This window comes from Macaca thibetana, chromosome 14, assembly GCF_024542745.1.
Source record: "Macaca thibetana thibetana isolate TM-01 chromosome 14, ASM2454274v1, whole genome shotgun sequence".
NCBI classification, from domain to species: Eukaryota; Metazoa; Chordata; class Mammalia; order Primates; family Cercopithecidae; genus Macaca; species Macaca thibetana.
This window is the reverse complement of record NC_065591.1, coordinates 110070846-110093186: the sequence shown is the minus strand read 5'-3', so window position 1 is coordinate 110093186 and position 22341 is coordinate 110070846. Positions and strand designations below refer to the sequence as shown.

The 22341-nt window shown below is 43.3% G+C and overlaps 2 protein-coding genes and 1 long non-coding RNA gene across 6 annotated transcripts in view; 2 read left to right on the top strand and 1 right to left on the bottom strand.

Annotated features, from left to right (window-relative positions):
- The window catches only part of ATP5MG (ATP synthase membrane subunit g), a 249536-nt gene that overhangs the window by 66803 nt on the left and 160392 nt on the right, over window positions 1-22341 (bottom strand). The gene's annotated exons all lie outside the window — the stretch shown is intronic.
- The window catches only part of LOC126936081 (uncharacterized), a 184068-nt gene that overhangs the window by 94681 nt on the left and 67046 nt on the right, over window positions 1-22341 (top strand). The gene's annotated exons all lie outside the window — the stretch shown is intronic.
- LOC126936070 (T-cell surface glycoprotein CD3 delta chain) lies at window positions 38-5173 on the top strand. Of its 2 annotated transcripts, none has more exons than XM_050758462.1 (5): window positions 38-1737; window positions 3703-3921; window positions 4392-4523; window positions 4788-4831; window positions 5021-5173. In XM_050758462.1, the coding sequence occupies exons 1-5, from the start codon at window positions 1683-1685 to the stop codon at window positions 5084-5086; spliced, it is 516 nt and encodes a 171-aa protein (XP_050614419.1). In that variant the 5' UTR covers window positions 38-1682; the 3' UTR covers window positions 5087-5173. The 2 variants fall into 2 exon arrangements, with proteins under 2 accessions (XP_050614419.1, XP_050614418.1); XM_050758461.1 differs by having other exon boundaries at window positions 38-1752.

The window sequence follows — 22341 nt, the reverse complement described above, 5'->3', positions numbered from 1 at the left end:
CAAGAACCCAGAGCCTCCACCCTCTGCTGCAAGTGTGGGTAGCAGGGGCCTCAGCAGGGCTGCAGGTGCAGACGCCTTTTATTTTTCCGTTAAGGAGGGTAGAGGTGGTGGGGAAGGAGAGGGAGAGAGTGCTGGATTCCCACTCAGAGACTCATCTTGCACAGGGAACTGCCACGGATGCTGGGTGGGAGATGGTACTGGGACCATTTCTTCATGAGGGGGATAAATGTCCCTGTCATTAGTTGTTAGGATTGCAGCCAGTTGTTACTCGTTGTTAGTTGTTATTGCTGTAGGTAATGAATTTGGAGGAACTCTCAGCTGCTTGGGGCCAGACCTCCGAATGGAAAGCCACTTCACTCCAGGCCTTCATTCGGGAATTTTTTTCACTTTTTTTTTTTTTTTTTTTTTTAAGACAGAGCCTCACTTTGTTGCCCAGGCTGGAGTGCAGTGGCACTGTCTCAGCTCACTGCAACCTCCGCCTCCTGGGTTCAAGCGATTCTGCTGCCTCAGCCTCCTGAGTAGCTGGGATTACAGGCATGCGCCACCAAATTGTTGTATTTTTAGTAGAGACGGGGTTTCACCATGTTGGTCAGGCTGGTCTCAAACTCCTGACCTTGTGATCCGCCTGCCTCAGCCTCCCAAAGTGTTGGGATTATAGGCGTGAGACACGGCACCTGGCTTCACCGTTCTTTTGAGATCATGAAATAGGCGCCTGGAAGGGAATAGGTGGAACAATTCTGAGGACAGGCCAGCACATTTTCAGGGGCCAGAGCCCAGACTGAATGTCTAGGATCTCAGGCCCCTGTCTCCCTCAGCTAGTCAGTCAGTGAGCCGACAAAAATGTGCAGAGCTCCCATTATGTGCCAGGCACAAGATACAGCAGTGAGAAAGACAGGCATGACTCTGTTCCCAGGTAAGTGACAGTCTAACTGCAGCAGTGTGGAGAGTTTCAGATCCTTGTAGGCCACAGGGGAAAAAGGTCCATTTGTCTCCCCGGGAGGTTCAATATTGCCTGTGAGTCAACTATATTATTATTAATAACTACCCCTTATTGAGCACATATGATGTGTGAGGCACCGTGCAAACATCTTGTTTGAATCCTGATAATGGTGCTAATGGAATAAGACTCTGAAAAATTTCAAGGCTGGCCCAGGCCCCACAGGTAGGCAGTATTGGACCCACGATTCAAATCTCTGGCTGGGGTCCCTAAAGCCCAGCCTCCCAGTGACAAGAAGCTGCTAGAGCTGGTCCCTGGCTGCCTAGTGAAGGGTCCTGAGAAAGATCAACCTTCATGAGAAGTACAGCTGCTATGGCTTGCGCTATGGGGCCGATGGCTTCTCTCAAGGGGCTTCGAGATGTGGAGGTTTTTAGGTGGTGCGTAAATGTAGTTGCATTGTCAATAGGGACGCTAAAGTTCATGCCACCTTTTCCATGTTCTCTACCAGCTCCCTGCTCAGAGATAGAGCAATTTACACCTGCTTCCTTCCTACCCTACCGCTAGCCCACCCCCACCCTGACAATTTCCCATCATCAACGGCAGAAAGCAGAGAAGCAGACATCTTCTAGTTCCTCCCCCACTCTCCTCTTTCCGGTACCTGTGAGTCAGCTGGGGGAGGGCAGCTCTCACCCAGGCTGATAGTTCGGTGACCTGGCTTTATCTACTGGATGAGTTCCGCTGGGAGATGGAACATAGCACGTTTCTGTCTGGACTGGTACTGGCTACCCTTCTCTCCCAAGGTAAAGCTACTCCAGGTGGGTGGGGGAAGGGACCTGAGAGGGACATTACTGTTGGGAGTGAGGCCCACTTGAAAGTGCTTCTTGCCAGGCACGGTGGCTCACACCAGTAATCCCAGAGCTTTGGGAGGCTGAAGTGGGAGGATCCCTTGAGGCCAGGAGTTTGAGACCAGTCTGAGCAACACGATGAGACTCTACCTTTACAAAAAACAAAAGAATGAGCCAGGCGTGGTGGTGCACAGCTGTAGTCCCAGCTACTTGAGAGGCTGAGGCAGGAGGGTCAATTGAGTCTGGGATTTCAAGGCTTCAGTGAGATGTGATCATGCCACTGCCCTCCAACTTGGGCAACCCCACGAGACCTTATCTCAAAAAAAAAAAAAAAAAGTGCTTCTCGGTGCTAGCTTCAATTTACCAGGCACCCCAGGGTGTCAGGAGGGCAGGGCCAGGATGTAGCATAGAGTCTGGGAAACAGGCTCTTGGCTTTGACTGACTCCAGCCACGGGTGCATGTGGGCCTAGAATGTCTCTCAGAAGGCCTTAGGCCAGAGATCTGTAGGAAATAGCTCAGTATGTATGTACCTGAATCTGGGACTGGCCATGGGAGCACAACTTCCTGCACTACTCCTTTTAGGGCTGATGGCCTCTGGAATCAGGACTCTTGTTTGTTTGGCCATGATTATGTCACCCCTGGAGGCATGTCCTAGCACTCATGGGACTGCTTTAAAAGAGAAGTTAACTTTAGGTTGAGCAGGAGGGAGGGAAGATTTGAGGGGTTGTTACATGGGAGGATTTTAACTCATCTCAGTTTGCCAATTTCAGCTTTAAAATGGAAAGTCCCATGTCCCAGAAACCCCTTCAATGCTAAGCAAACTGGGTCCAATGGTCACCTGATAGTCGACTGCACTAGGACACTCAGGATTTCCACTGGAGACAGATCCCTGAAGAGGACGTGACTGTAGGATGTGAAACATTTGATGTGCTTGTGTCTCCCTGAGTATACATGCATACACTTCCAACCTGCTTCAGAAGTGTGAGCAGCAGCTATTTCAGGGTTTTCTAGAAGATGCTCTTGTATCCAAATTTGTGACTGAGTGTGAAGCCCAGGAAGAATGAATGTAGACTCCACTTTTCCCTGTGTTTGGAGGCATAGACTGTAGTGTCTCTGTGGCCTGTGGAGATGTGCTCAGACTTTCAAAGGAACTCACTGCATCTGGAATGTTGCTGCACCCACCTCCAGTCCTAAAAGTCTCCCACAAGACTTGACTTGTGAGGAGCTCTAGGGATGGATTCAAGAATTTTTTTTTCCTGTTCTCCTCCTTCTAACCAAGGGTGGAAAACTGTACCTGGGATTTGCCCTGGTCCCCTTCTGGACCACTGAGCTGGTAATTCAGGAACTGGCAAACCAGCTGGTCTCCATCCACAGCCATCCCCTGACCCTGGGAAAGGCTTCAGTATTGAGAGCCCCACTTTCTTGGTTGTTAATGGAGCAGGGGCAGTGAGGAACGATGAGAACAAGAAGCTGAAGTGGGAGTGTTGTAGACGGCTGGAAAGTAGTATTAGATGTTTTCTTGAAGAAAAAATGCAGACATTTCCAACCAAGGAATGTTCTTCTGTCTTTCCATATCTTCCGGGTGCTTCAGTGGTCCATGCTCCCCCTACTCCTCATCAGCGGTCTGGATTCATTTCCAGGAAAGTGCTTGGGTCAATCCTGCTCTGAGGGGTCCTCTTTTGCACCAAGGCCCCAAGACCTGTCCTCTGCTTGAATGGCATCCTCATGTCCCCCTTGACCCATGCAGTTGGTGGGAAACTTTCTGAAGGCTTTTTCTTGTGACTTCTGTCTCTCTTGATAGAAACCATAAACCGTCCTGGACCAGGAAAATGGTCTCTGTTAAGTATGAGCTTCCGCAGAACAAAGGGCTTGGTGCAGACCAAAGAACTGTCTCCAATTGTGATATTTTTTCCCCTTTAGTGAGCCCCTTCAAGATACCTGTAGAGGAACTTGAGGACAGAGTGTTTGTGAAATGCAATACCAGCGTCACATGGGTAGAGGGAACGATGGGAACACTGCTCACAAATAATACAAGACTGGACCTGGGAAAACGCATCCTGGACCCACGAGGAATATATAGGTGTAATGGGACAGATATATACAAGGACAAAGAATCTGCTGTGCAAGTTCATTATCGAAGTATGTGCTTCCTGAATCTTTTGGGTTGGAATGGATGGGGCTTCTGGATGTGAGAACTTTCTGGCTAGAGAGGGATGTGGTGAGCCCATCTGTTCTGTAAACAAAGTGAGGCCACTCTTGTAATGGTATGAGCCAGATTTGGGGACCTTCAAAGTGGAAGAGAGAGCTTAACTCAGAAAGACAGAGCAGTAGGGGTCATGTTAGTGCAGCCTCGGTTGGGTGAGAGGTTTGGCCCACCACCTTGTTCAAGGTCCCCCACAAAGCTGAGATTGCTTCTTGGCTCTTCTCAGGGATTCCTTGGGATGCAGGGTGGAGGAAGATGTGGCAAGGCCATCACCAGGCCTTTCTCCCAGAGTCTTATTGAAGTTTGGGTTTTGGCATGAGAGATCTAAGGGTTGCCCTAGGAGGCAGAGATGGTTCCCTGATCTTAAAGGCTCTCAACCTCTCCTCTCTCCTCCCTTCCCCCACAGTGTGCCAGAACTGTGTGGAGCTGGATCCAGCCACCCTGGCTGGCATCATTGTCACTGATGTCATTGCCACTCTGCTCCTTGCTTTGGGAGTCTTCTGCTTTGCTGGACATGAGACTGGAAGGCTCTCTGGGGGTTAGTGGAAGAGCTGAGCGTGTGTGTGTGTGTGTGTGTGTGTGTCTGTACCAGTGAGCTTATGCACCAGCTAAGGAATGGGGCAGGTGGTAGGTTTAGTCTCAGCTGGGAGTTACTCTTGCAATCTCCTAAAGACTCCTAGAACTTTGACTGTTGAGAGAACTTGTGTGTTCATATCACTCATGCAGACTTCTGAGGGTGTGGGAGGGTGGATCTCACTGTCCCATCTGCTAGGCCGTTGATGTCTCTCTCTGGTTCTTCTAGCTGCCGACACACAAGCTCTATTGAGGAATGACCAGGTCTATCAGGTGAGCCTTGAGGGGAAGGAGGGCTGACACTGAATGCTGTTTGCACGTGGGAAGGGTCCTACTGGGGAGTTCATCGCTGGGTGTGACTGGAGAGGTCAGACAGGAACTCTCATCGTCGGGGCCTGCTGGGGCCCTTCCTCGAAGAGTTCTAACCCTGCCTCCTGACCGTTTGCTCTTCTCCTCTCTTAGCCCCTCCGAGATCGAGATGATGCTCAGTACAGCCGCCTTGGAGGAAACTGGGCTCGGAACAAGTGAACCTGAGGCTGGTGGCTTCTAGAAGCATCCATTACCAACTGTACCTTCCCTTCTTGCTCAGCCAATAAATATATCCTCTTTCACTCAGCAGGTGCCTGGACTTCTTAAGACTCCTGGGCAAGGCATGGGAGTTGTCCTGACTTGTCTGGGATCTCGCCCTCCTACCTTTCTGTTCCTTCCTTCATCTCCTTCCTTCCTCTGTCCCACACAGACAGTGTGTTGGACGACTCTCGCCACATCCTGGCTGTCTGGTGTTTCTAGCTCACGGGGCTCCCTGGGTGAAGGGTCTGCGCCACCATATTCCCACAGTTACTTGTTGACTCCAGTCCCTATCACAACCCTTTTAGGGTTTTGGCTGCCTCATCCAGCCGAGGGCAGGCTGCTGTGTTCAGGAGCCCAGCTGCACAGAATTTTCCATGACGTCATGAACGGGGGTGGCAGAGACAACAAGAGGCCCGGGGACTAGTTTCTCACCAAGACTCAGAGGGTGTGTGTGACAAAGTCCCACGGCTGCTAAGGGGATGACCTCAGCTCTATGGCCCTGCTGACCAGGTGCCACTAGCTGTAAGGAGGTCTTACCTAAGCCCCTTTCGTATCCCTTTCCCCTGTATCATAGGCACCATTTTAGCTTCCTTTCGCCAGGACCTGTCCCTGGCTTGCTCCTGCCTTCTGCATTATAAACTGGGATCAGAAACCATTCACCAATTAAAGCACATTATCCTGCTCCATCTACCTGGAAAACAGGAGTTTGAGACAGTTTTTTTTTTGTTTGTTTTTTTGTTTTTTGAGATGGAGTCTCACTCTGTTGCTCAGGCTGGAGTGCCGTGGCATGATCTCGGCTCACTGTAACCTCTGTCTCCTGGTGTCAAGTGATTCTCCTGCCTCAGCCTCCCGAGTAGCTGGGATTACAAGCATGTGCCACCAAGTTCAGCTAATTTTTGTATTTTTAGTAGAGACAGGGTTTCATCATGTTGGCCAGGCTGGTCTCAAACTCTTGACCTCAAATGATCCACCCACTCAGCCTCCAAAAGTGCTGGGATTACAGGCGTGAGCCACTGCACCTGGCTGAGACAGGGATATTTTCAATAGATGCCATCTTCTATTACTTCTAATAGTAGTGGTTCTAGGCTGGGCACAGTAGCTTATGCATATAATTCCAGCACTTTAGGAGACAGAGGCAGGGGGATCACTTGAGCCTAGGAGTTCAAAACCAGCCTGGGCAACATAGCAACATCTTGTCTCGACCAAAATAAATAAATAAATAAATAAATAAATAAATAAATCAGCTGGGTGCAGTGGTGGGCACCTGTAGTCCTAGCTATTTGGGAAGCTGAGGTGGGAGGATTTCATGAGGCCAGGAATTGGAGGCTGCAGTGAGCTATGATTGTGCCACTGCACTCCGGCCTGGGCTACAGAGTGAGACCCTATCTTAAAAAAAAATAGCCATGGTTCTGAAACTTTGGAGGCCTGAGGGATTTATTAAAAATATAAACACGGCTGGGCGTGGTGGCTCACACCTGTAATCCCAGCACTTTGGGAGGTTGAGGCGGGCAGATCACAAGGTCAGGAGATTGAGATCATCCTGGCCAACATGGTGAAACTCTGTTTCTACTGAAAATACAAAAATTAGCTGGGCATAGTGACGCACGCCTGTCATCCCAGCTACTTGGGAGGCTGAGGCAGGAGAATTGCTTGAACCCGGGAGGCAGAGGTTGCAGTGAGTCGAGATTTCGCCACGCACTCCAGCCTGGTGACAGAGCGAGACTCAGTCTCCAAAAAAAAAAATAAAAAAAATAAAAAAATTTAAAAAAATAAATAAATAAAAGCGCTAGAGACGCACTCTAGGCAGGGTGTTTCCAGGTGATTCTGAAACAGCCCAAATTCAGAGTCTCTGGTTTAGAGGAAGAATTGAGGCCACTTTCTCTCTTATGCGCTTTATGCCTGTTCCTGGATCACAGAGTAGAGGATTCCTTCTTTTGTTCTCTGATTACACAAATAATTTAAAGAGCCTCCGGAAAGTTTAATGACTGAGAATTTCCTAGACCTGGGTTCCCAAAGGAGAAAAGAATTAGTAACCACATAGCCAGAGAATTGGATGATTCTGCCCACCATCTTCTCAAGACACACAGAGACCCTAATTTCGTGAGAGACAGAACGAATGTCTAATTCACATGTTTCATTCATAGTTCTGAGTTACCCCTATCCTTTTTATCCCTACTCCTGCAGTTATCCTAACCCAAGATCCTACTTTCCCATTGGATTCTCTACCTTGACCATCCCTTCCATGGCTTGTATCTAACCAACACTCTGGATCCTTCCCACGTTCCACACACTCATAGTACCTTGTATTCCTCAAATTCTTTTACATCCCTCATTCCCCAGTTCTCAACATTGGCTGCACATTGGAATCTCCTGGGAGCTTTAAAAACACTGGTGCCTGGCCAGGTGCAGTGGCTCACGTCTGTAATCCCGGTACTTTAGGAAGTTGAGGTGGGTGGATCACTTGAGCTCAGGAGTTCGAGACCAGCCTGGGCAATACTGGAGAAACTCCATCTCTACAAAAATACACAAAAAAATTAGCTGGTGTGGTGACGCGCACCTGTAGTCCCAGACACTTAGGACACTGAGATGGGAGGATCAGCTGAGCCTGGGGAGGTCAAGGCTTCAGCGGGCCATGATTTCACCACTGCACTCCAGCCTGGGCAACAGAGTCAGACCCTGTCTCAAAAAAGAAAACAAAAACAAAAAACACTCATGCTAGCTGAGTGTGCTGGTGTGCACCTGTAGTCCTAGCTACTTGGGAGGCTGAGGCCAGAGGATTGTTTGAGTCCAGGAGTCCAAAGATGGAGTAGTGATCTACCTGGCAAATTTTTAAGTTTTTTTTTGGTAGAAACAGGATCTTGCTTTGTTACCCAGACTGGTCTTGAGTTCCTGGGTTTGATAGATTTCACCAGTGATGTTACCTATGTCTGAAGTGATCCTTCTTCTTCAGCCTCCTAAAGTGCTGGGATTTACAGGCATGAACCATCACACCAGGCAAGGTGAAACTTTTTTTTTTTTTTTTTGACGGAGTCTCACTCTGTCACCCAGGTTGAAGTGCAGTGGCCTGATCTTGGGTCACTGCAACCTCTGCCTCCCAGGTTCAAGTGATTCTCCTGCCTCAGCATCCTGAGTAGCTGGGATTACAGGTGCTCACCACCATACCTGGCTAATTTTTGTATTTTTAGTAGAGACAGGGTTCTACCATATTGGCCATGCTGGTCTTAAACCCCTGACTTCAAGTGATCTGCTGGCCTTGGCCTCCCAAACTGCTGAGATTACAGGCATGAGCCACCGTGCCTGGCCCAAAACGTTTAAAAGGATTTGTTTTAGCTACTCTAAGTCCATTTTAGTTGGCTCCTCAGTTACTACAAAAATGCCTGCTGGGATTTTGATCAAGATTGTATTGCATTTCTAGATCAGTTTGGGGAGAATTAACATCTTAACAATATTGAGTCTTTTCATACATGAACATATATTTTGCCAGATTTATTCCTAAATACTTTATATTTTTGATGCTATTTTATGTGCTTTTCTTTTTGTTTTTTTAGAGGCAGGGTTTTGCTCTGTCACTCAGGCTGAAGTACGGTGGCATGATCACAACTCACTGCAGCCTTGAACTTCTGGGCTCAAGTGATCCTCCCACCTCAGCTTCTCAAGTAGCTCTGGCACTACAGACATGTGCCACTATGCCTGGATACTTTTATTTTTGTGTAGACACGGGATCTCACTATGTTGCCTAGGCTGGCCTTGGACTTCTGTACTGAAGTGATCCTCCTACCTTGACCTCCCAAAGTGCTGGGATTATAGGTGTAAGCCACTGTACCAGGCTATATATGGTATTAAAAATTTTTAAATCTCCAATTGTTTATTGCTAGTATATAAAAATACAATTAATTTTTGTATATTAATCAAAATAAAAGGCAAAACTGCTATACTCACTTATTAATTCTAGTAACTTCTTTTGTAAGACCATTGAATATTCTACATAGACAATCATGTTGTCTGTGAACAAAAACAATTTGTTTCCTTTCCTATCTGGGTGCTTTTTGTTTCTATTACTTGGCTTATTGCACTGGCTAGAACCTCCAGTACAATGTTGAATAGAAGTGGAGAGAAGACATCCTTGCGTTGTTCATGATCTTAGGAGGAAAGCATTGTCTTTCATCTTTAAGTATGTTAGCTGTGGTTTTTCTTAGATGTCCTTTAACAGGTTGAGGAAGTTCTTTTCTTTCTAGTTTGCTGAGAATTTATATCAAAAATAGGTGTTGGGTATTGTCAAGTGCTTACCCTGCATCCATTGAGATGATAATATGGTTTTACTTTTTTAGTCTGTTAATACGGTAAATTACATTGATGGCATGATATGGTTAAACCAACCTTGTATTCCTGAAAAAACTCTAGTCATTTTGTATTATTCTTTTGGTATGTTATTAGATTACATTTATTAAAATTTTATTAAGAAGTTTTACCTCTATGTCATAAGAGGATTTGTCTATAGTTTTCTTTTCTTGTAATGTCTTTTTTTTGGTATCAGTATCTTAGGGTTCTCCAGAAAGACAGAATCAATGTGATATATATAATATATAATGTATATGTATGTGTGTGTGTGTATCCCATTTTGCTATTGTGAATAGTAATCTTTATTATTTCTTTGTCTACTTTAAATATATAAATAAATATTTATATATAAAATATATGCATTTATATATAAATATATATAAAAATATCTATTTCCCATTGGTTCAGTTTGTCTGTTTCTCTGAATCCATGGGTTCTGCATTTGTGGATTTAACCAACTGAAGATAAAAAATATTTGGAAATAAAAGGATGACTGCACTTGTACTGAACATATACAGAATTTTTCTTGTCATTATCCCCTAAACAATACAGTATATACTATCAGAGTGAACAGGCAACCTACAAAATGAGAGAAAATTTTTGCAATCTACCCATCTGACAGAGGGCTAATATCCAGAATCTACAAAGAACTTAAACAAATTTACAAGAAAAAGTGAAACAACCCCATCAAAAAGTTGGGGAAGGATATGAACAGACACTTCTCAAAAGAAGACATTTATGCAACCAACAGACACATGAAAAAATGCTCATCATCACTGGCCATCAGAGAAATGCAAATTAAAACCATAATGAGATACCATCTCATACCGGTTAGAATGGCAATCATTAAAAAGTCAGGAAACAACAGGTGCTGGAGAGGATGTGGATAAATAGGAACACTTTTACACTGTTGGTGGGACCGTAAACTAGTTCAACCATTGTGGAAGACAGTGTGGCAATTCCTTAAGGATCTAGAACTAGAAATACAATTTGACCCAGCCATCCCACTACGGGGTATATACCCAAAGGATTGTAAATCATGCTGCTATAAAGACACATGCACATGTATGTTTATTGTGGCACTATTCACAATAGCAAAGCCTTGGAACCAGCCCAAATGTCCATCAATGATAGACTGGATTAAGAAAATGTGGCACATATACACCACGGAATACTACGCAGCCATGAAAAAGGGATGAGTTCATGTCCTTTGTTGGGACATGGATGAACCTGGAAACCATCATTCTGAGCAAACTATCACAGGGACAGAAAACCAAACACCACATGTTCTCACTCATAGGAGAAAATTGAACAATGAGAACACTTGGACACAGGGTGGGGAACATCACACACTGAGGCCTGTTGTGGGGTTGGGGACGGGGGGAGGGATAGCATTAGCAGATATACCTAATGTAAATGACAAGTTAATGGGTGCAGCACACCAACATGGCACATGTATATATATGTAACAAACCTGCATGTTGTGTACATGTACCCTAGAACTTAAAGTATAATTAAAAAAAGAAAAAAAAAACCCAATGCAGTACAATATTTATATGGCATTTATGTTGTATTAGGTATTACAAGTAATCTAGAGATGATTTAAAGTATATAGGAGGATGTGTGCAAGTTATATGCAAATATTACATCATTTTATGTAAGGGACTTGAGCATCCATGGATTTTGGTAGCCATGGGGAGCTCCTGGAACTAATCCCCCACCAAAGGATGGGACAACTGTGTATGTATCCTATTGGTTCTGTTTCTCTAGAGAAATTGGCTTATGTAGCTGACATGTCTAAAATCTGCAGGGTATATTGGCAAGTTGGAGACCAAGGGAGTTGCTGTTGCAACCGTCCATAGACAATCTAGAGACAGATTTTCCTGTTACTCACAGGACCTCAGTCTGTTTTCTCTCAAAGCTTTCAAGTGATTGGATGAGGTCCACTCACATTATGGAGAGTAATCCACCTTACTCAAAGTCTACTAATTTAAAAGTCTACATATATAAAAATACTTTCATAACAACATACTGATGTATTAAGCCAAATATCTGGGCCTAGCTAAGTTGACACATAAAATTAACCAGGGTAATCAACACAGGTTAAATCTGGTCTCCAGAGAACGAGTTGGAATAATTCCTTCTTCAATTTTCTTGAAGTGTTTGTGTAGAATTGGTATTGTTTCTTCTTTAAATGTTTGGTAGATTTCACCAGTGATGCTACCTAGGTCTGAATTTCTTTTTCAAACTACAAATTCAATTTATTTAATAGATAAAGAGCTATTTGGGGTATCTATTTCATCATCAGTGAGCTTTTTCAAGGACTGTGTCCATTTTATCTGAGTTGGGAAATTTATTGGCACGATTGTTCATAACTGTTATGGGCTGAATGTTTGTGTTCCCCTGGAATTCCTATGTTGAATTCCTAACCTTGAATGTGATGGTATTAGAAGGTGGGGCCTTTGGGAGAAGGTGGGGCATGGTGGCTCACGCCTGTGATCCCAGCACTTTGGGAGACCGAGGTGGGCAGATCACTTGAGGTCAGGAGTTTGAGACTATCCTGGACAACAGGGTGAAAGCCTGTCTCTACTAAAAATACAAAAATTAGCTGAGTGTGGTGGTGTGCACTTGTAATCCCAGCTATTCAGGATGCTGAGGCAGGAGAATCTCTTGAACCCGGGAGGCGTGGATTGTGGTGAGCTGAGATCGTACCACTGCACTCCAGCCTGGGTGACAGAGAAAGTCTCAAAAAAAAAAGAAGGTGGAGCCTTTGGGAGGTGATTAGCTCATGAGGGTGGAGCACTCATGAATAGCATTAGTACCCTTACAAAAGAGGACCCAGAGAGTGCCTTCTACCATGTGAGGATAAGGTAAGAAGGCATGAACCAGGAAGTGGGTCTTTACCAGATACTAAATCTGGGAAATCTTAGATTTCCCAGCCTCTAGAACTGAGAAATAAATGTGGTTCAAGCCACCCATTCTATGATATTTTTGTTACAGCAGGGTGAATGGACTAAGACAATAACATTCCTTTCTTATTCTTTTTTTTTTTTTTTTTTTTTTTTTTGAGACAGAGTCTTACTATGTTGCCTGGGCTGGAGTACAGTGGCGAGATCTCAGCTTAGCGCAACCTCTGCCTCACAGGTTCAAGCTATTCCCCTGCCTCAGCCTCCTGAGTAGTTGGATTACAGGTATGAACCACCTGGTCGGGCTAATTTTTGTATTTTAGTACACGGGGTTTTGTCATGTTGGCCAGGCTGGTCTCAAACTCTGACCTCAGGTGATCTGCCTGCCTCAGCCTCCTAAAGTGCTGGGATTACAGGCGTGAGCCACAGTGCCTGACTTCTTATTCTTTTAATACCTGTAGGAACTGTGATGTTATTTCTCATTGCTAATATTGATAATTTATATCTTTTCTGCTTTTTCCTGATCAATCTGGCTAGAAATTTATCAGTTTTATTGGTCTCTGGACCATCGTTTGGTCTCATTGATTTTTTTTTTACTTATAGATTATTTATTTCTGAAATGTTTCATTGCTTTTTCTGTTGTTTTTCTGTTTCCTGTTTTATTGATGTCAGATCTGATCTTTCTTTTATTTTTCATGGTTATTCTCATATTGTTTATTTTTGTTTAAACTTTGTTTATAATTGTTTAAAATTATTTTTCATCTATATATGGTTTTGTTTTATTTTAAAAAATATTTTAACTTTTATTTTAGGTTCAGGGGTACATGTCCAGGTTTGTTATATAGGTAAACTTGTGACTTGGGGGTTTGGTGTACAGATTATTTCATCACTCAGGTACTAAGCATAGTACCCAATAGATTTTTTTCTGAACCTCTCCCTCCTCCCACCCTCCACCCTGAAGTAGGCCCCAGTGTCTGTTGTTCCCTTCTTTGTGTCCATGTGTTCTCATTATCTAGCTCCCACTTATAAGTGAGAACATGAAGTATTTGGTTTTCTGTTCCTGCATTAGTTTGCTAAGGATAATGGCCTCCACTTCCATCCATGTTGCTGCAAGTACATGATCTCATTCTTTTCTATGGCTGCATAGTATTCCCTGGTGTGTTTGTACCTCATTTTCTTTATCCAGTCTACTGTTGATGGCCATTTAGGTTGATTTCACGTCTTTGCTATTGTGAATAGTAATCTTCACTATTTCTTTCTTTCTTTTTTTTTTGGGTTTACTTTGAGTTAATTTGCTCTTCTTTTTCTAGTTCCTCAAGGTGGAAGCTGTGCTCATTGTTTAAGACCTTTGTTCTTTTCTAAGATACATTTAATTCTGTCTATACGTTTCCTTCTAAATACTGCTTTAGCAGGAACCCCCAGATTTTGATACGTGTTGTTCTCATTATCATTCAGTTTAAATACTTTCCATTTTTCCATTGATTTGGGTTTTGTCCATGGGCTACTTAGAAGTGTGTTATTTGCTTTCCAAATATTTCGAGAGTTTCCGGTGTATTTGTTTTCTATTACTGCCGTAACGAATTACCATAGATTTAGTGGCTGAAAGCTACACAAATTTATTATCTTATAGTTCTATAGGTCAGAAGTAGAGTATGGATCTTACTGAGCTAAAACTCAGGTGTCAGCAGGTTGCATTCCTTTTTGGAGGCTTTAGGGGAGACTCCATTTCCTGCCCAGTTGAGTTTTTGGCAGAATTCAGCTCCTCGTGGTTGTATAGTTGAGGTCCCTGTTTTCTCGATGGCTGTAAAATGAGAGCCATTTTTAGTTTCTAGAAGCCACCCACATTCCTTGGCCTCATGGCCTCCTTCCTCCATCTTCAAGGCCAGAAATGGTGAGTTGATGCCTTCTTACACTTTGTGTCTTTTCTTTTTCTTTTTTTGTTTCTTCTCTGCAACTCACGCTTGTGTCTTCCTCTTCCACTTTTAAAGACTCATATGATTATATTGGGTGCACCCAGATAATCCAGGATAATATTCCCATCACGGGGTCTCTAACTTTAATTACATCTGTAAAGTCCCTTCAGTCATGTAAGGTGACCTCCTGTTAGGTCTAGGGAGTAGGATGTGGACATACTTGGGGGAAGCATTATTCTGGCTAACATCCCTAGTTTATCTTTCTGTTATTTGTTTCTTATTTAATTCCATTATGTGACTAATCTTTTAAAATATATTGAGATTTGTTTTATGACCCCAAATATCACCAATTTTGATAAATGTTCTGTATGCACTTCAAAGGGCTGTGTATTCTGTTGGTGGTGGGTGTGGGGTTTTATAAACGTTAATCAAGTGAATTTGGTTTACGTATCTTACTGATTTTTGGTCTATGGTGGTACCTCGGTATTCACAGGAGATTGGATCTAGAATCCTCCTCAGATACCAAAATCCATGGATACTCAGGTCTCTTATACAAAATGGCATAGTATTTGCATATAACCTATGCACATTCTCTCATATACTGTAAATCATCTCTGCATTATTTATAACACCTAACACAATGTAAATGCCATGTAAATAACTATTATACTATATTGTTTAGGAAAAAATGACAAAAATGTCCATAAACATTCAGTGCAGATGTAACCATCCACTTTTGTCCTGAGTATTTTTGATTGATGGTTGATTAAATCCATGGATGTGAAACCCTCAGATAGAGAGGGCTGATTGTACTTGTTTTACTACCTTTTGAAAAAGGGATGTTGAAATCTGTAACTACAATTGTGATTTTGTATATTATTCCTTGAAGTTTCATTAGTTTCTGCTTCAATTTTTTTTTTTTTTTTGAGATGGGGTCTCGCTCTTGTTGCACAGGCTGGAGTGCAATGGCATGATCTCAGCTCATTGCAGCCTCCGACTCTAGGGTTCAAGCGATTCTCCTGCCTCAGCCTCCAGAGTAGCTGGGATTACAGGTGCCCGCCATCATGCTTGGCTAATTTTTGTACTTTTAGTAGAGATGGAGCTTCACCATGTTGGCCAGGCTAGTCTCAAACTCCTGACCTAAGGTTATCTGCCCACCTCAGTCTCCCAAAGTGCTGGGATTGCTTCAATTTTTAAATTGTGTAATTGGGGTTTTTTTATTTTAAAAATTTATTATTTATTTAATTTTAACAAGCTAATATAAATTGTATACATTTAAGGTGTGCAGCATGATGATGTTTTGAAATATGTATATCATGTGGAGTGGCTAGATCAAGCTAATTAATATATGCATTACCTCAAATACTTATCATTGATTTGTGGTGAGTTGCTTTAATTTTTTTTTTTTTTTTTTTTTTTTTTTTTTTTTTGATGACAGAATCTTGCTCTGTCGCTCAGGCTGGAGAGCAGTGGTATAATCTCGGCTTACTGCAACTTCCACCTCCCGGGCTCAAGTAATTCTCCTGCCTCAGACTTCCGAGTAGCTGGGATTACAGAGGTCCATCACTCTATCTGGCTAATTTTTGTATTTTTTGTAGAGATGGGGTTTCACCATGTTGGTCAGTCTGGTCTTGAACTCCTAGCCTCAAGTGATCTGCCTACCTCGGCCTCACAAAGTGTTGGGATTACACGTGTGAGCCACCTTGGCTGCCAATTTTGTATCCCTGTTATTAGGTGCATAAACATTTAGAATTGCTATATTCTCTTGACTCCTTTGTCATTGTGACATGACATGATACCTCTCTTTATTCCAGGTAACATTCTTTGGTCTTTGAAGTATGTCTTTGTCTGAAGTTAATATATGGTTTTCTTTTGATTAGTGTTAGTACGGTATATTCTTTTCTATTCTTTTATTTTTTTTCTTTGTGTTTCGTTTTATCTTTGTGTTTTTATTGTTATATCTTCAAGCCCACTAATCTAATCTTTTCTTCTGTAGTATCAAATCTGCTGTTAGATATACCCAATGCATTTTTTTTCTTTTCTTTTTTTCTTGAAACAGAGTCTCCCTCTGTGGCCCAGGCTGGAGTGCAGTGGAGGAATCTTGGATCACTGCAACATCCACCTACCAAGTTCAAGCAATTCTCCTGCCTCAGCCTGCAGAGTAGCTGGGATTACAGGCACCCACCACCACACCCAGCTAATTTTTGTATTTTTTAGTAGAGATGGGGTTTCGCCATGTTGGCCAGGCTAGTCTTAAACTCCTGACTTCAGAACTCTAGAACTCCTGATCTGCCTGCCTTGGCCTCCCAAAGTGCTGGGATTACAGGCATGAGCCACCATGCCCGGCCAGATATGGCCAATGCGTTTTTTTCCCCCTCTCAGATATCATAGTTTTCATCTCTACAAGTTTGACTTGGGCCTTTTAAAAAAATATTATTCATGTTGTTATTTAACATGTTCAATGTTTCCTTTACAGTAGTGCTTCCTTATCTGCTGTTTTGCTTTTTTTGGTTTTAGTTACCCATGGTCGACTGAGGTCTGAAAATATTAAATGAAAAACTCCAGAAACAAACAGTTTGTAAGTTTTAAGTTGTGTGCCACTTGGAGTAGCATGATGAAATCTCCCATTGCCCTGTTTTGTCCCACCTAGGAGGTGACTCATCCTTTTTTCCAGTGTATCCACACTGTCTATGCTACCTTCCCTTATTCACTTAGTAGCTGTCTTGGTTATCAGATTAGCTGTCGTGCTGTGACGGTGCTGTGCTCATATGATCCTTATTTTACTTAATAATGACCCTAGAGGGCAGGAGTAGTGATGCTGTCATATGATCACAATTATTCTGTTTTATTATTATTGTTGTTAATCCCTTACTGTTCTTAATTTATAAATTAAACTTTACTGTATGTATGTATGTATGTATGTATGTATGTATGTACAGGAAAATCATAGTATATGATGGAGTTTGCTACAATCTGATTTCAGGCATACACTGAAGGTCTTGGAATGTATCCCCCATAGATAAGGGGGGACTACTGTAGCTTCTTCAACATATAGAATCACTTGTTTAATGTATTTGCCTAGTAATTCTATCATCTGTATTATTTCTGGATTGGTTTTGATGAATTGATTTTTCTCCCTCATTCCAAGTCCCATTTTCTGGTTTCTTTGCCTGTCTGTTAAGTTTTGGTTAAATGCCAGAAATCATAAAGTTAAGATGCTACATATTTTTGTGTTCCTATACATTTCCTTGAGCTTTGTTCTAGGATGCAATTACTCACTTGGAAAGAGTTTGATCTTTTGGGCCTTGCCTTTAAGCTTCCTTAGGCAGGACCAGTACAATGTTTATGCAGGGTTCATTTCTCCTCATTATTGAGGCAAAACCCTTCCGAACGTTCTTCCCCATACTCCCTGAATTATGAGGGCACAGGAGCTTTTATTATTACTATTTTTGGAGACAGAGTCTTGCTCTGTCACTCAGGTTGGAGTGCAGTGGCATGATCTCGGCTCATTGCAACCTCCGCCTCCTGGGTTCAAGCGATTCTCCTGCCTCAGCCTCCCAAGTAGCTGGGATTACAGGCACCTGCCACCACGCCTGGCTAATTTTTGTATTTTTTGTAGAGACAGGGTTTTGTCATGTTGGCCAGGCTGGGCTTGAACTCCTGACCTCAGGTGATCCGTCTGCCTCGGCCTCCCAAAGTGCTGGGATTACAGGTGTGAGTCACTGTGCCCGGCCACACAGGAACTCTTTCTGGCCTTGTGTGAGCTCCAAGGACTATTCTCTCTAATCTTTTCAAGTGGTTTTTTAATTTGGCATCTTGTACTTTTTTCATATGCACGCACTGCTCACTACTCAGCTGAAGATTTGAGGGGCCTCTGCAGATCTCTGGAGTTGTCTCTGAGGGCGTCTCTGTCCTCTATTGTATTCTCTTTTATAAACTCTAGAAACCTTGGCCTGTAATCTCTGTCCCTTCACCTCAGTGCTCTGCTCATCTCTGCTCTGCTTGGGTTCTCCTGCCATGAACCATAGGCTGGGAACTCTCTCTAGGCTATAAGCTGGGGCAACCCTAGGGCTTCCCTTGTTTTTTTTCCCACCTCTCAGAGATCACTGTCTATTTTTGCCTGAAATCCAAAGTCTTAAAAACTATTATTTTCATCTATTTTATCTCATGTCTTAATCGTTTCATGCAGAAGGGTAAATTCAATTCCTGATACTCCAACTAGGCTAGAGGCAGAAATTGAGCTCCTCTTCTATACTCTTAATCTTTCCTTTATTCTATATTCCTCCTTTCCACTGTTTCCCCCCATACACTGCATTCAACTGCAATGTGGTGTTCCTTCTGTAATGTGTATCCCTCCTGTCCTCTGCATCCCATATGTAATCTACGGCCTCCTCATCCGCTTATTTTTCTCACTTCAGCATCTACATTTATCCTGCACTACTCTGCCTCTGTCCAAGTGGGAAACCTTCTCAGGATTTCAACTCCACTTCCAACTCTTCCACCTGTCATTCCAAGGACATTTGCTAGGACATCTCTGCCCATGATGTCAGTAAGCAACAGGTACCTGTGGGATCGGACTTCACAAATAAAACCAATGTTCAGGGCTAGAATTCTTTATTTAAAATTTTTTAATTTCCATAGGTTATTGGGGAACAGGTGTTTGGTTACATGAGTAAGCTCTTTTTTTTTTTTTTTTTTTTTTTTTTTTTTTTGAGATGGACTCTCACTCTGTTGCCCAGGCTGGAGTGTAGTGGTGTTATCTCAGCTCACTGCAACCTCCACCCTCTGAGTTCAAGCGATTCTCCTGCCTCAGCCTCCCAAGTAGCTGGGATTATAGGCGCCTGCCACCGCACCTAGCTAATTTTTTGTATTTTTAGTAGAGACGGGGTTTCATCATCTTCACCAGGCTGGTCTTGAACTCCTGATTTCGTGATCCACCTGCGGTGGCTTCCCAAAGTGCTGGGATTACAGGCGTGAGCCACTGCGCCCGGCTATGAGTAAGCTCTTTAGTGGTGATTTGTGAGATTTTGGTGCACCCATCATCTGAGCAGTACACACTGTACCCAATTTGTGGTCTTTTTATCCCCAACCCTGAGTCTCCAAAGTCCATTGTGTCATTCTTATGCCTTCGCATCCTCATAGCTTAGCTCCCACTTATGAGAGAGAACATATGATGTTTGGTTTTCCATTCCTGAGTTACTTCACTTAGAATAATAGTCTCCAATCTCATCGAGGTCGCTGTGAATGCCATTAATTCATAATTCATTCCTTTTTAGGGCTGAGTAGTATTCCATCATGCATATGTATGTGTGTGTGTATATATATATACATGTGTATATATATGTATATGTGTATGTACACATATATACACACATACTCCACAGTTTCTTTATCCACTCGTTAATTGATGGGCATTTGAGTTGCCTCCATGTTTTTGCAGTTGCTAATTGTGCGGCTATAAACGTGCGTGTGCAAGTTATCTTTTTCATATAATGACTTCTTTTCCTCTGCGTAGATACCCAGTAGAGGGATTGCTGGATCAAATGGTAGTTCTACTTTTAGTTCTTTAAGGAATCTCCATGCTGTTTTCCATAGTGGTTGTACTAGTTTACTTTCCCACCAGCAGTGTAGAAGTGTTCCCTGTTCACCACATCCACTCCAACATCTATTTTTTTTTTTTTTTTAAATTTTTTGATTATGGTCTTGCAGGAGTAAGGTGGTAATGCATTGTGGTTTTGCTTTGCATTTCTCAGGGCTAGAAATTCTTAGCTAAAGAGGGAATTAAGAGACCTGTTGTTCTGGTCGGCTCTAAATTTGGGAGGAGGAATATGGGATTAGGGTAAATAGAACCCCTGAGTCCATAGCCTGTTGAGTGAACAGGGTGTGATGATGCAGTGATAGTTATACTGCATTGTTGGAATTGTCTCTGAGTTATTAGTGTTTCCCTGGCTTCTCAGCATCACCTCCAATTCTTCCATTTTGAGGTATTCTTAAATAAAATATGTGTTCAGGGTTAAATAGCTCGAGAACTCATTGAGAAAAGTTGGGAAATATTTTTGTCATTATATCTAGTTGCTTGTACTTTACAGGACCAAGGAATGGGCAAATGCCAGGAGGGCAGATCTCTGTCTCCTAATCATGTACCAGCTCTGGGATGGGGCCAAGACTTGTACCAGGGATGTCTGAAGGAACTAAGAGTCAACATATCTGAAAAGGGACGCTTGGTTTTCAGACAGCTTCCCTTTCTGAATAATCTATAACTATGGATTCGCCCAGTAAGGAAAGCTCTTGCCTCTTCTCTTTCCACACCAAACTTTTTCTCTTATTCTCTACTGCGAACCAAAGTACCTTTGCCTAGGATGAGGTTGATTTTAGCTGGCTGTTCCCAGACATCAATCCAAGCCAAAGAGGTGGAGGAACAGCAGGTTCCTTTGAGTAGGGACGCTGTGCTTGCAAGTTTTCAGTATGTTCATTTTGATTATTTTTCTATCCATGTTAGTAATATCTGTATTTCCCATCGATATCTTATTGGTCTTCTGTGGAAGTTCCATCAGCATCATCTTCAAGGTCAGTTCATGTCAACATTTATTGAGGATATATTATGAACTAGGCTCTGAACTATGTAGGAGCTAGTATATATATAAAAAAATTCAGATTCTGTCCTCATATCTAGTAGTGAAAAATTCATCCCTCCATCATATATTCATCCATTCATCCACTCATCATCCATCCATCCATTCACCCATCCACCCATCCATTTATCATCCATCCTTTCATTAAATATACAGATACATCTAATATGATGGTAGGAATATGACAGAGTTATAAACAGAGTTACAGAGTTGTTTGGCACCAAGGAGTAGCAGCTTTTAGCCTCATCTGAGAGGGATTTTGAAAGCTTCCTGGAGGAAATCCTCCATCTGTGTAGTTTTGATGCATGAATAGAAGTCATGTGAGAAGTGGAGGCAAGGTGAGTCACGCCACAGCTCGAGGCCTGGATCCACAACATCACCCATCTATCAGGGATCGGCTGGCCACTTGAGGCCTTCTAGACTTTGTCTAGGAATGAGCTCAACGTCTCCCAGGCCCGGAGCCACGCGCTGCCCTTCACCAAGGTCTTCACCACCTGCTGCCCTTTGCGCGTGCAGTATGTATGTGGCAGTGTGCTGCAGCTGCAGGGCTACCGGCCTGTGTACTCTGAGGACCAGCAGCGTGACCTCGCCCTGGATCTGGTGCTGCCACAAGGCCCAGACCACTTCAGCTGGGCATCGTCTGACTTTGCGAACTCTGGGCCTTAGAGGAGGCCCCAAGTTGTGGTCGCCAGGCCCAGGAGGCATCTGCACAGTGGAGAGGGAGCTGGGGTGCACAGGGAAGTAGGTCCCTACTATTAACCAGGAGTTTGGGGTCCTATCTTGAAGTAGGCAAGAACTGCACTTCGCTTTCTCTCCTGATTCTTGGTTTTCCTTTGAGTCATCTGGAGCTACCTTCTCATCAGGTGCACTCTTCATGGGAAGCAACTCTTGCCCCCACCTCCTCTGGGCACAGGGAGTAAGTTCTGCTAAATTAAATTAAATGTGTTCCAGGCTGGGCGCAGTGGCTCACGTCTGTAATCCCAGCACTTTCGGAGGCTGAGGTGGGCAGATCACCTGAGGTCAGGAGTTTGAGACCAGTCTGACCAACATGGTGAAACCCCATCTCTAGTAAAAATACAAAAATTAGCTGGGCGTGGTGGGTGCCTGTAGTCCTAGCTACTTGGGAGGCTGAGGGGGGAGAATCACTTGAACCTGGGAGGTGGAGGCTGCAGTGAGCCGAGACTGTGCCACTGTACTCCAGCCTGGGTGACAGAGCAAGACCCTGTCCAAAAAAAAAAAAAAAAAAAATTAAATTTGTTCTAAAATGCTGCAGTTTAGTGAACTGCAACCTCCTTTTTTCTCTTCTTCTTCTTCTTCTTTTTTTTTTTTTAAATTGTGTGATTCCGTTTATTTAAAGCTGAAAAACCAGAAAAATTAGTCTATGGTGATAGAGGTCAGAATAGGGGATACTTTGTAGGGAGGAT

Bases quoted from the DNA above. Each gene is read 5' to 3' on its own strand.
- LOC126936070 (XM_050758461.1), top strand. From the start codon at position 1,683: ATGGAACATAGCACGTTTCTGTCTGGACTGGTACTGGCTACCCTTCTC. The intron at 4,524-4,787 runs GTTAGTGGAAGA...TGGTTCTTCTAG, and splicing joins GACTGGAAGGCTCTCTGGGG to CTGCCGACACACAAGCTCTA. The intron at 4,832-5,020 runs GTGAGCCTTGAG...CTCCTCTCTTAG, and splicing joins GGAATGACCAGGTCTATCAG to CCCCTCCGAGATCGAGATGA.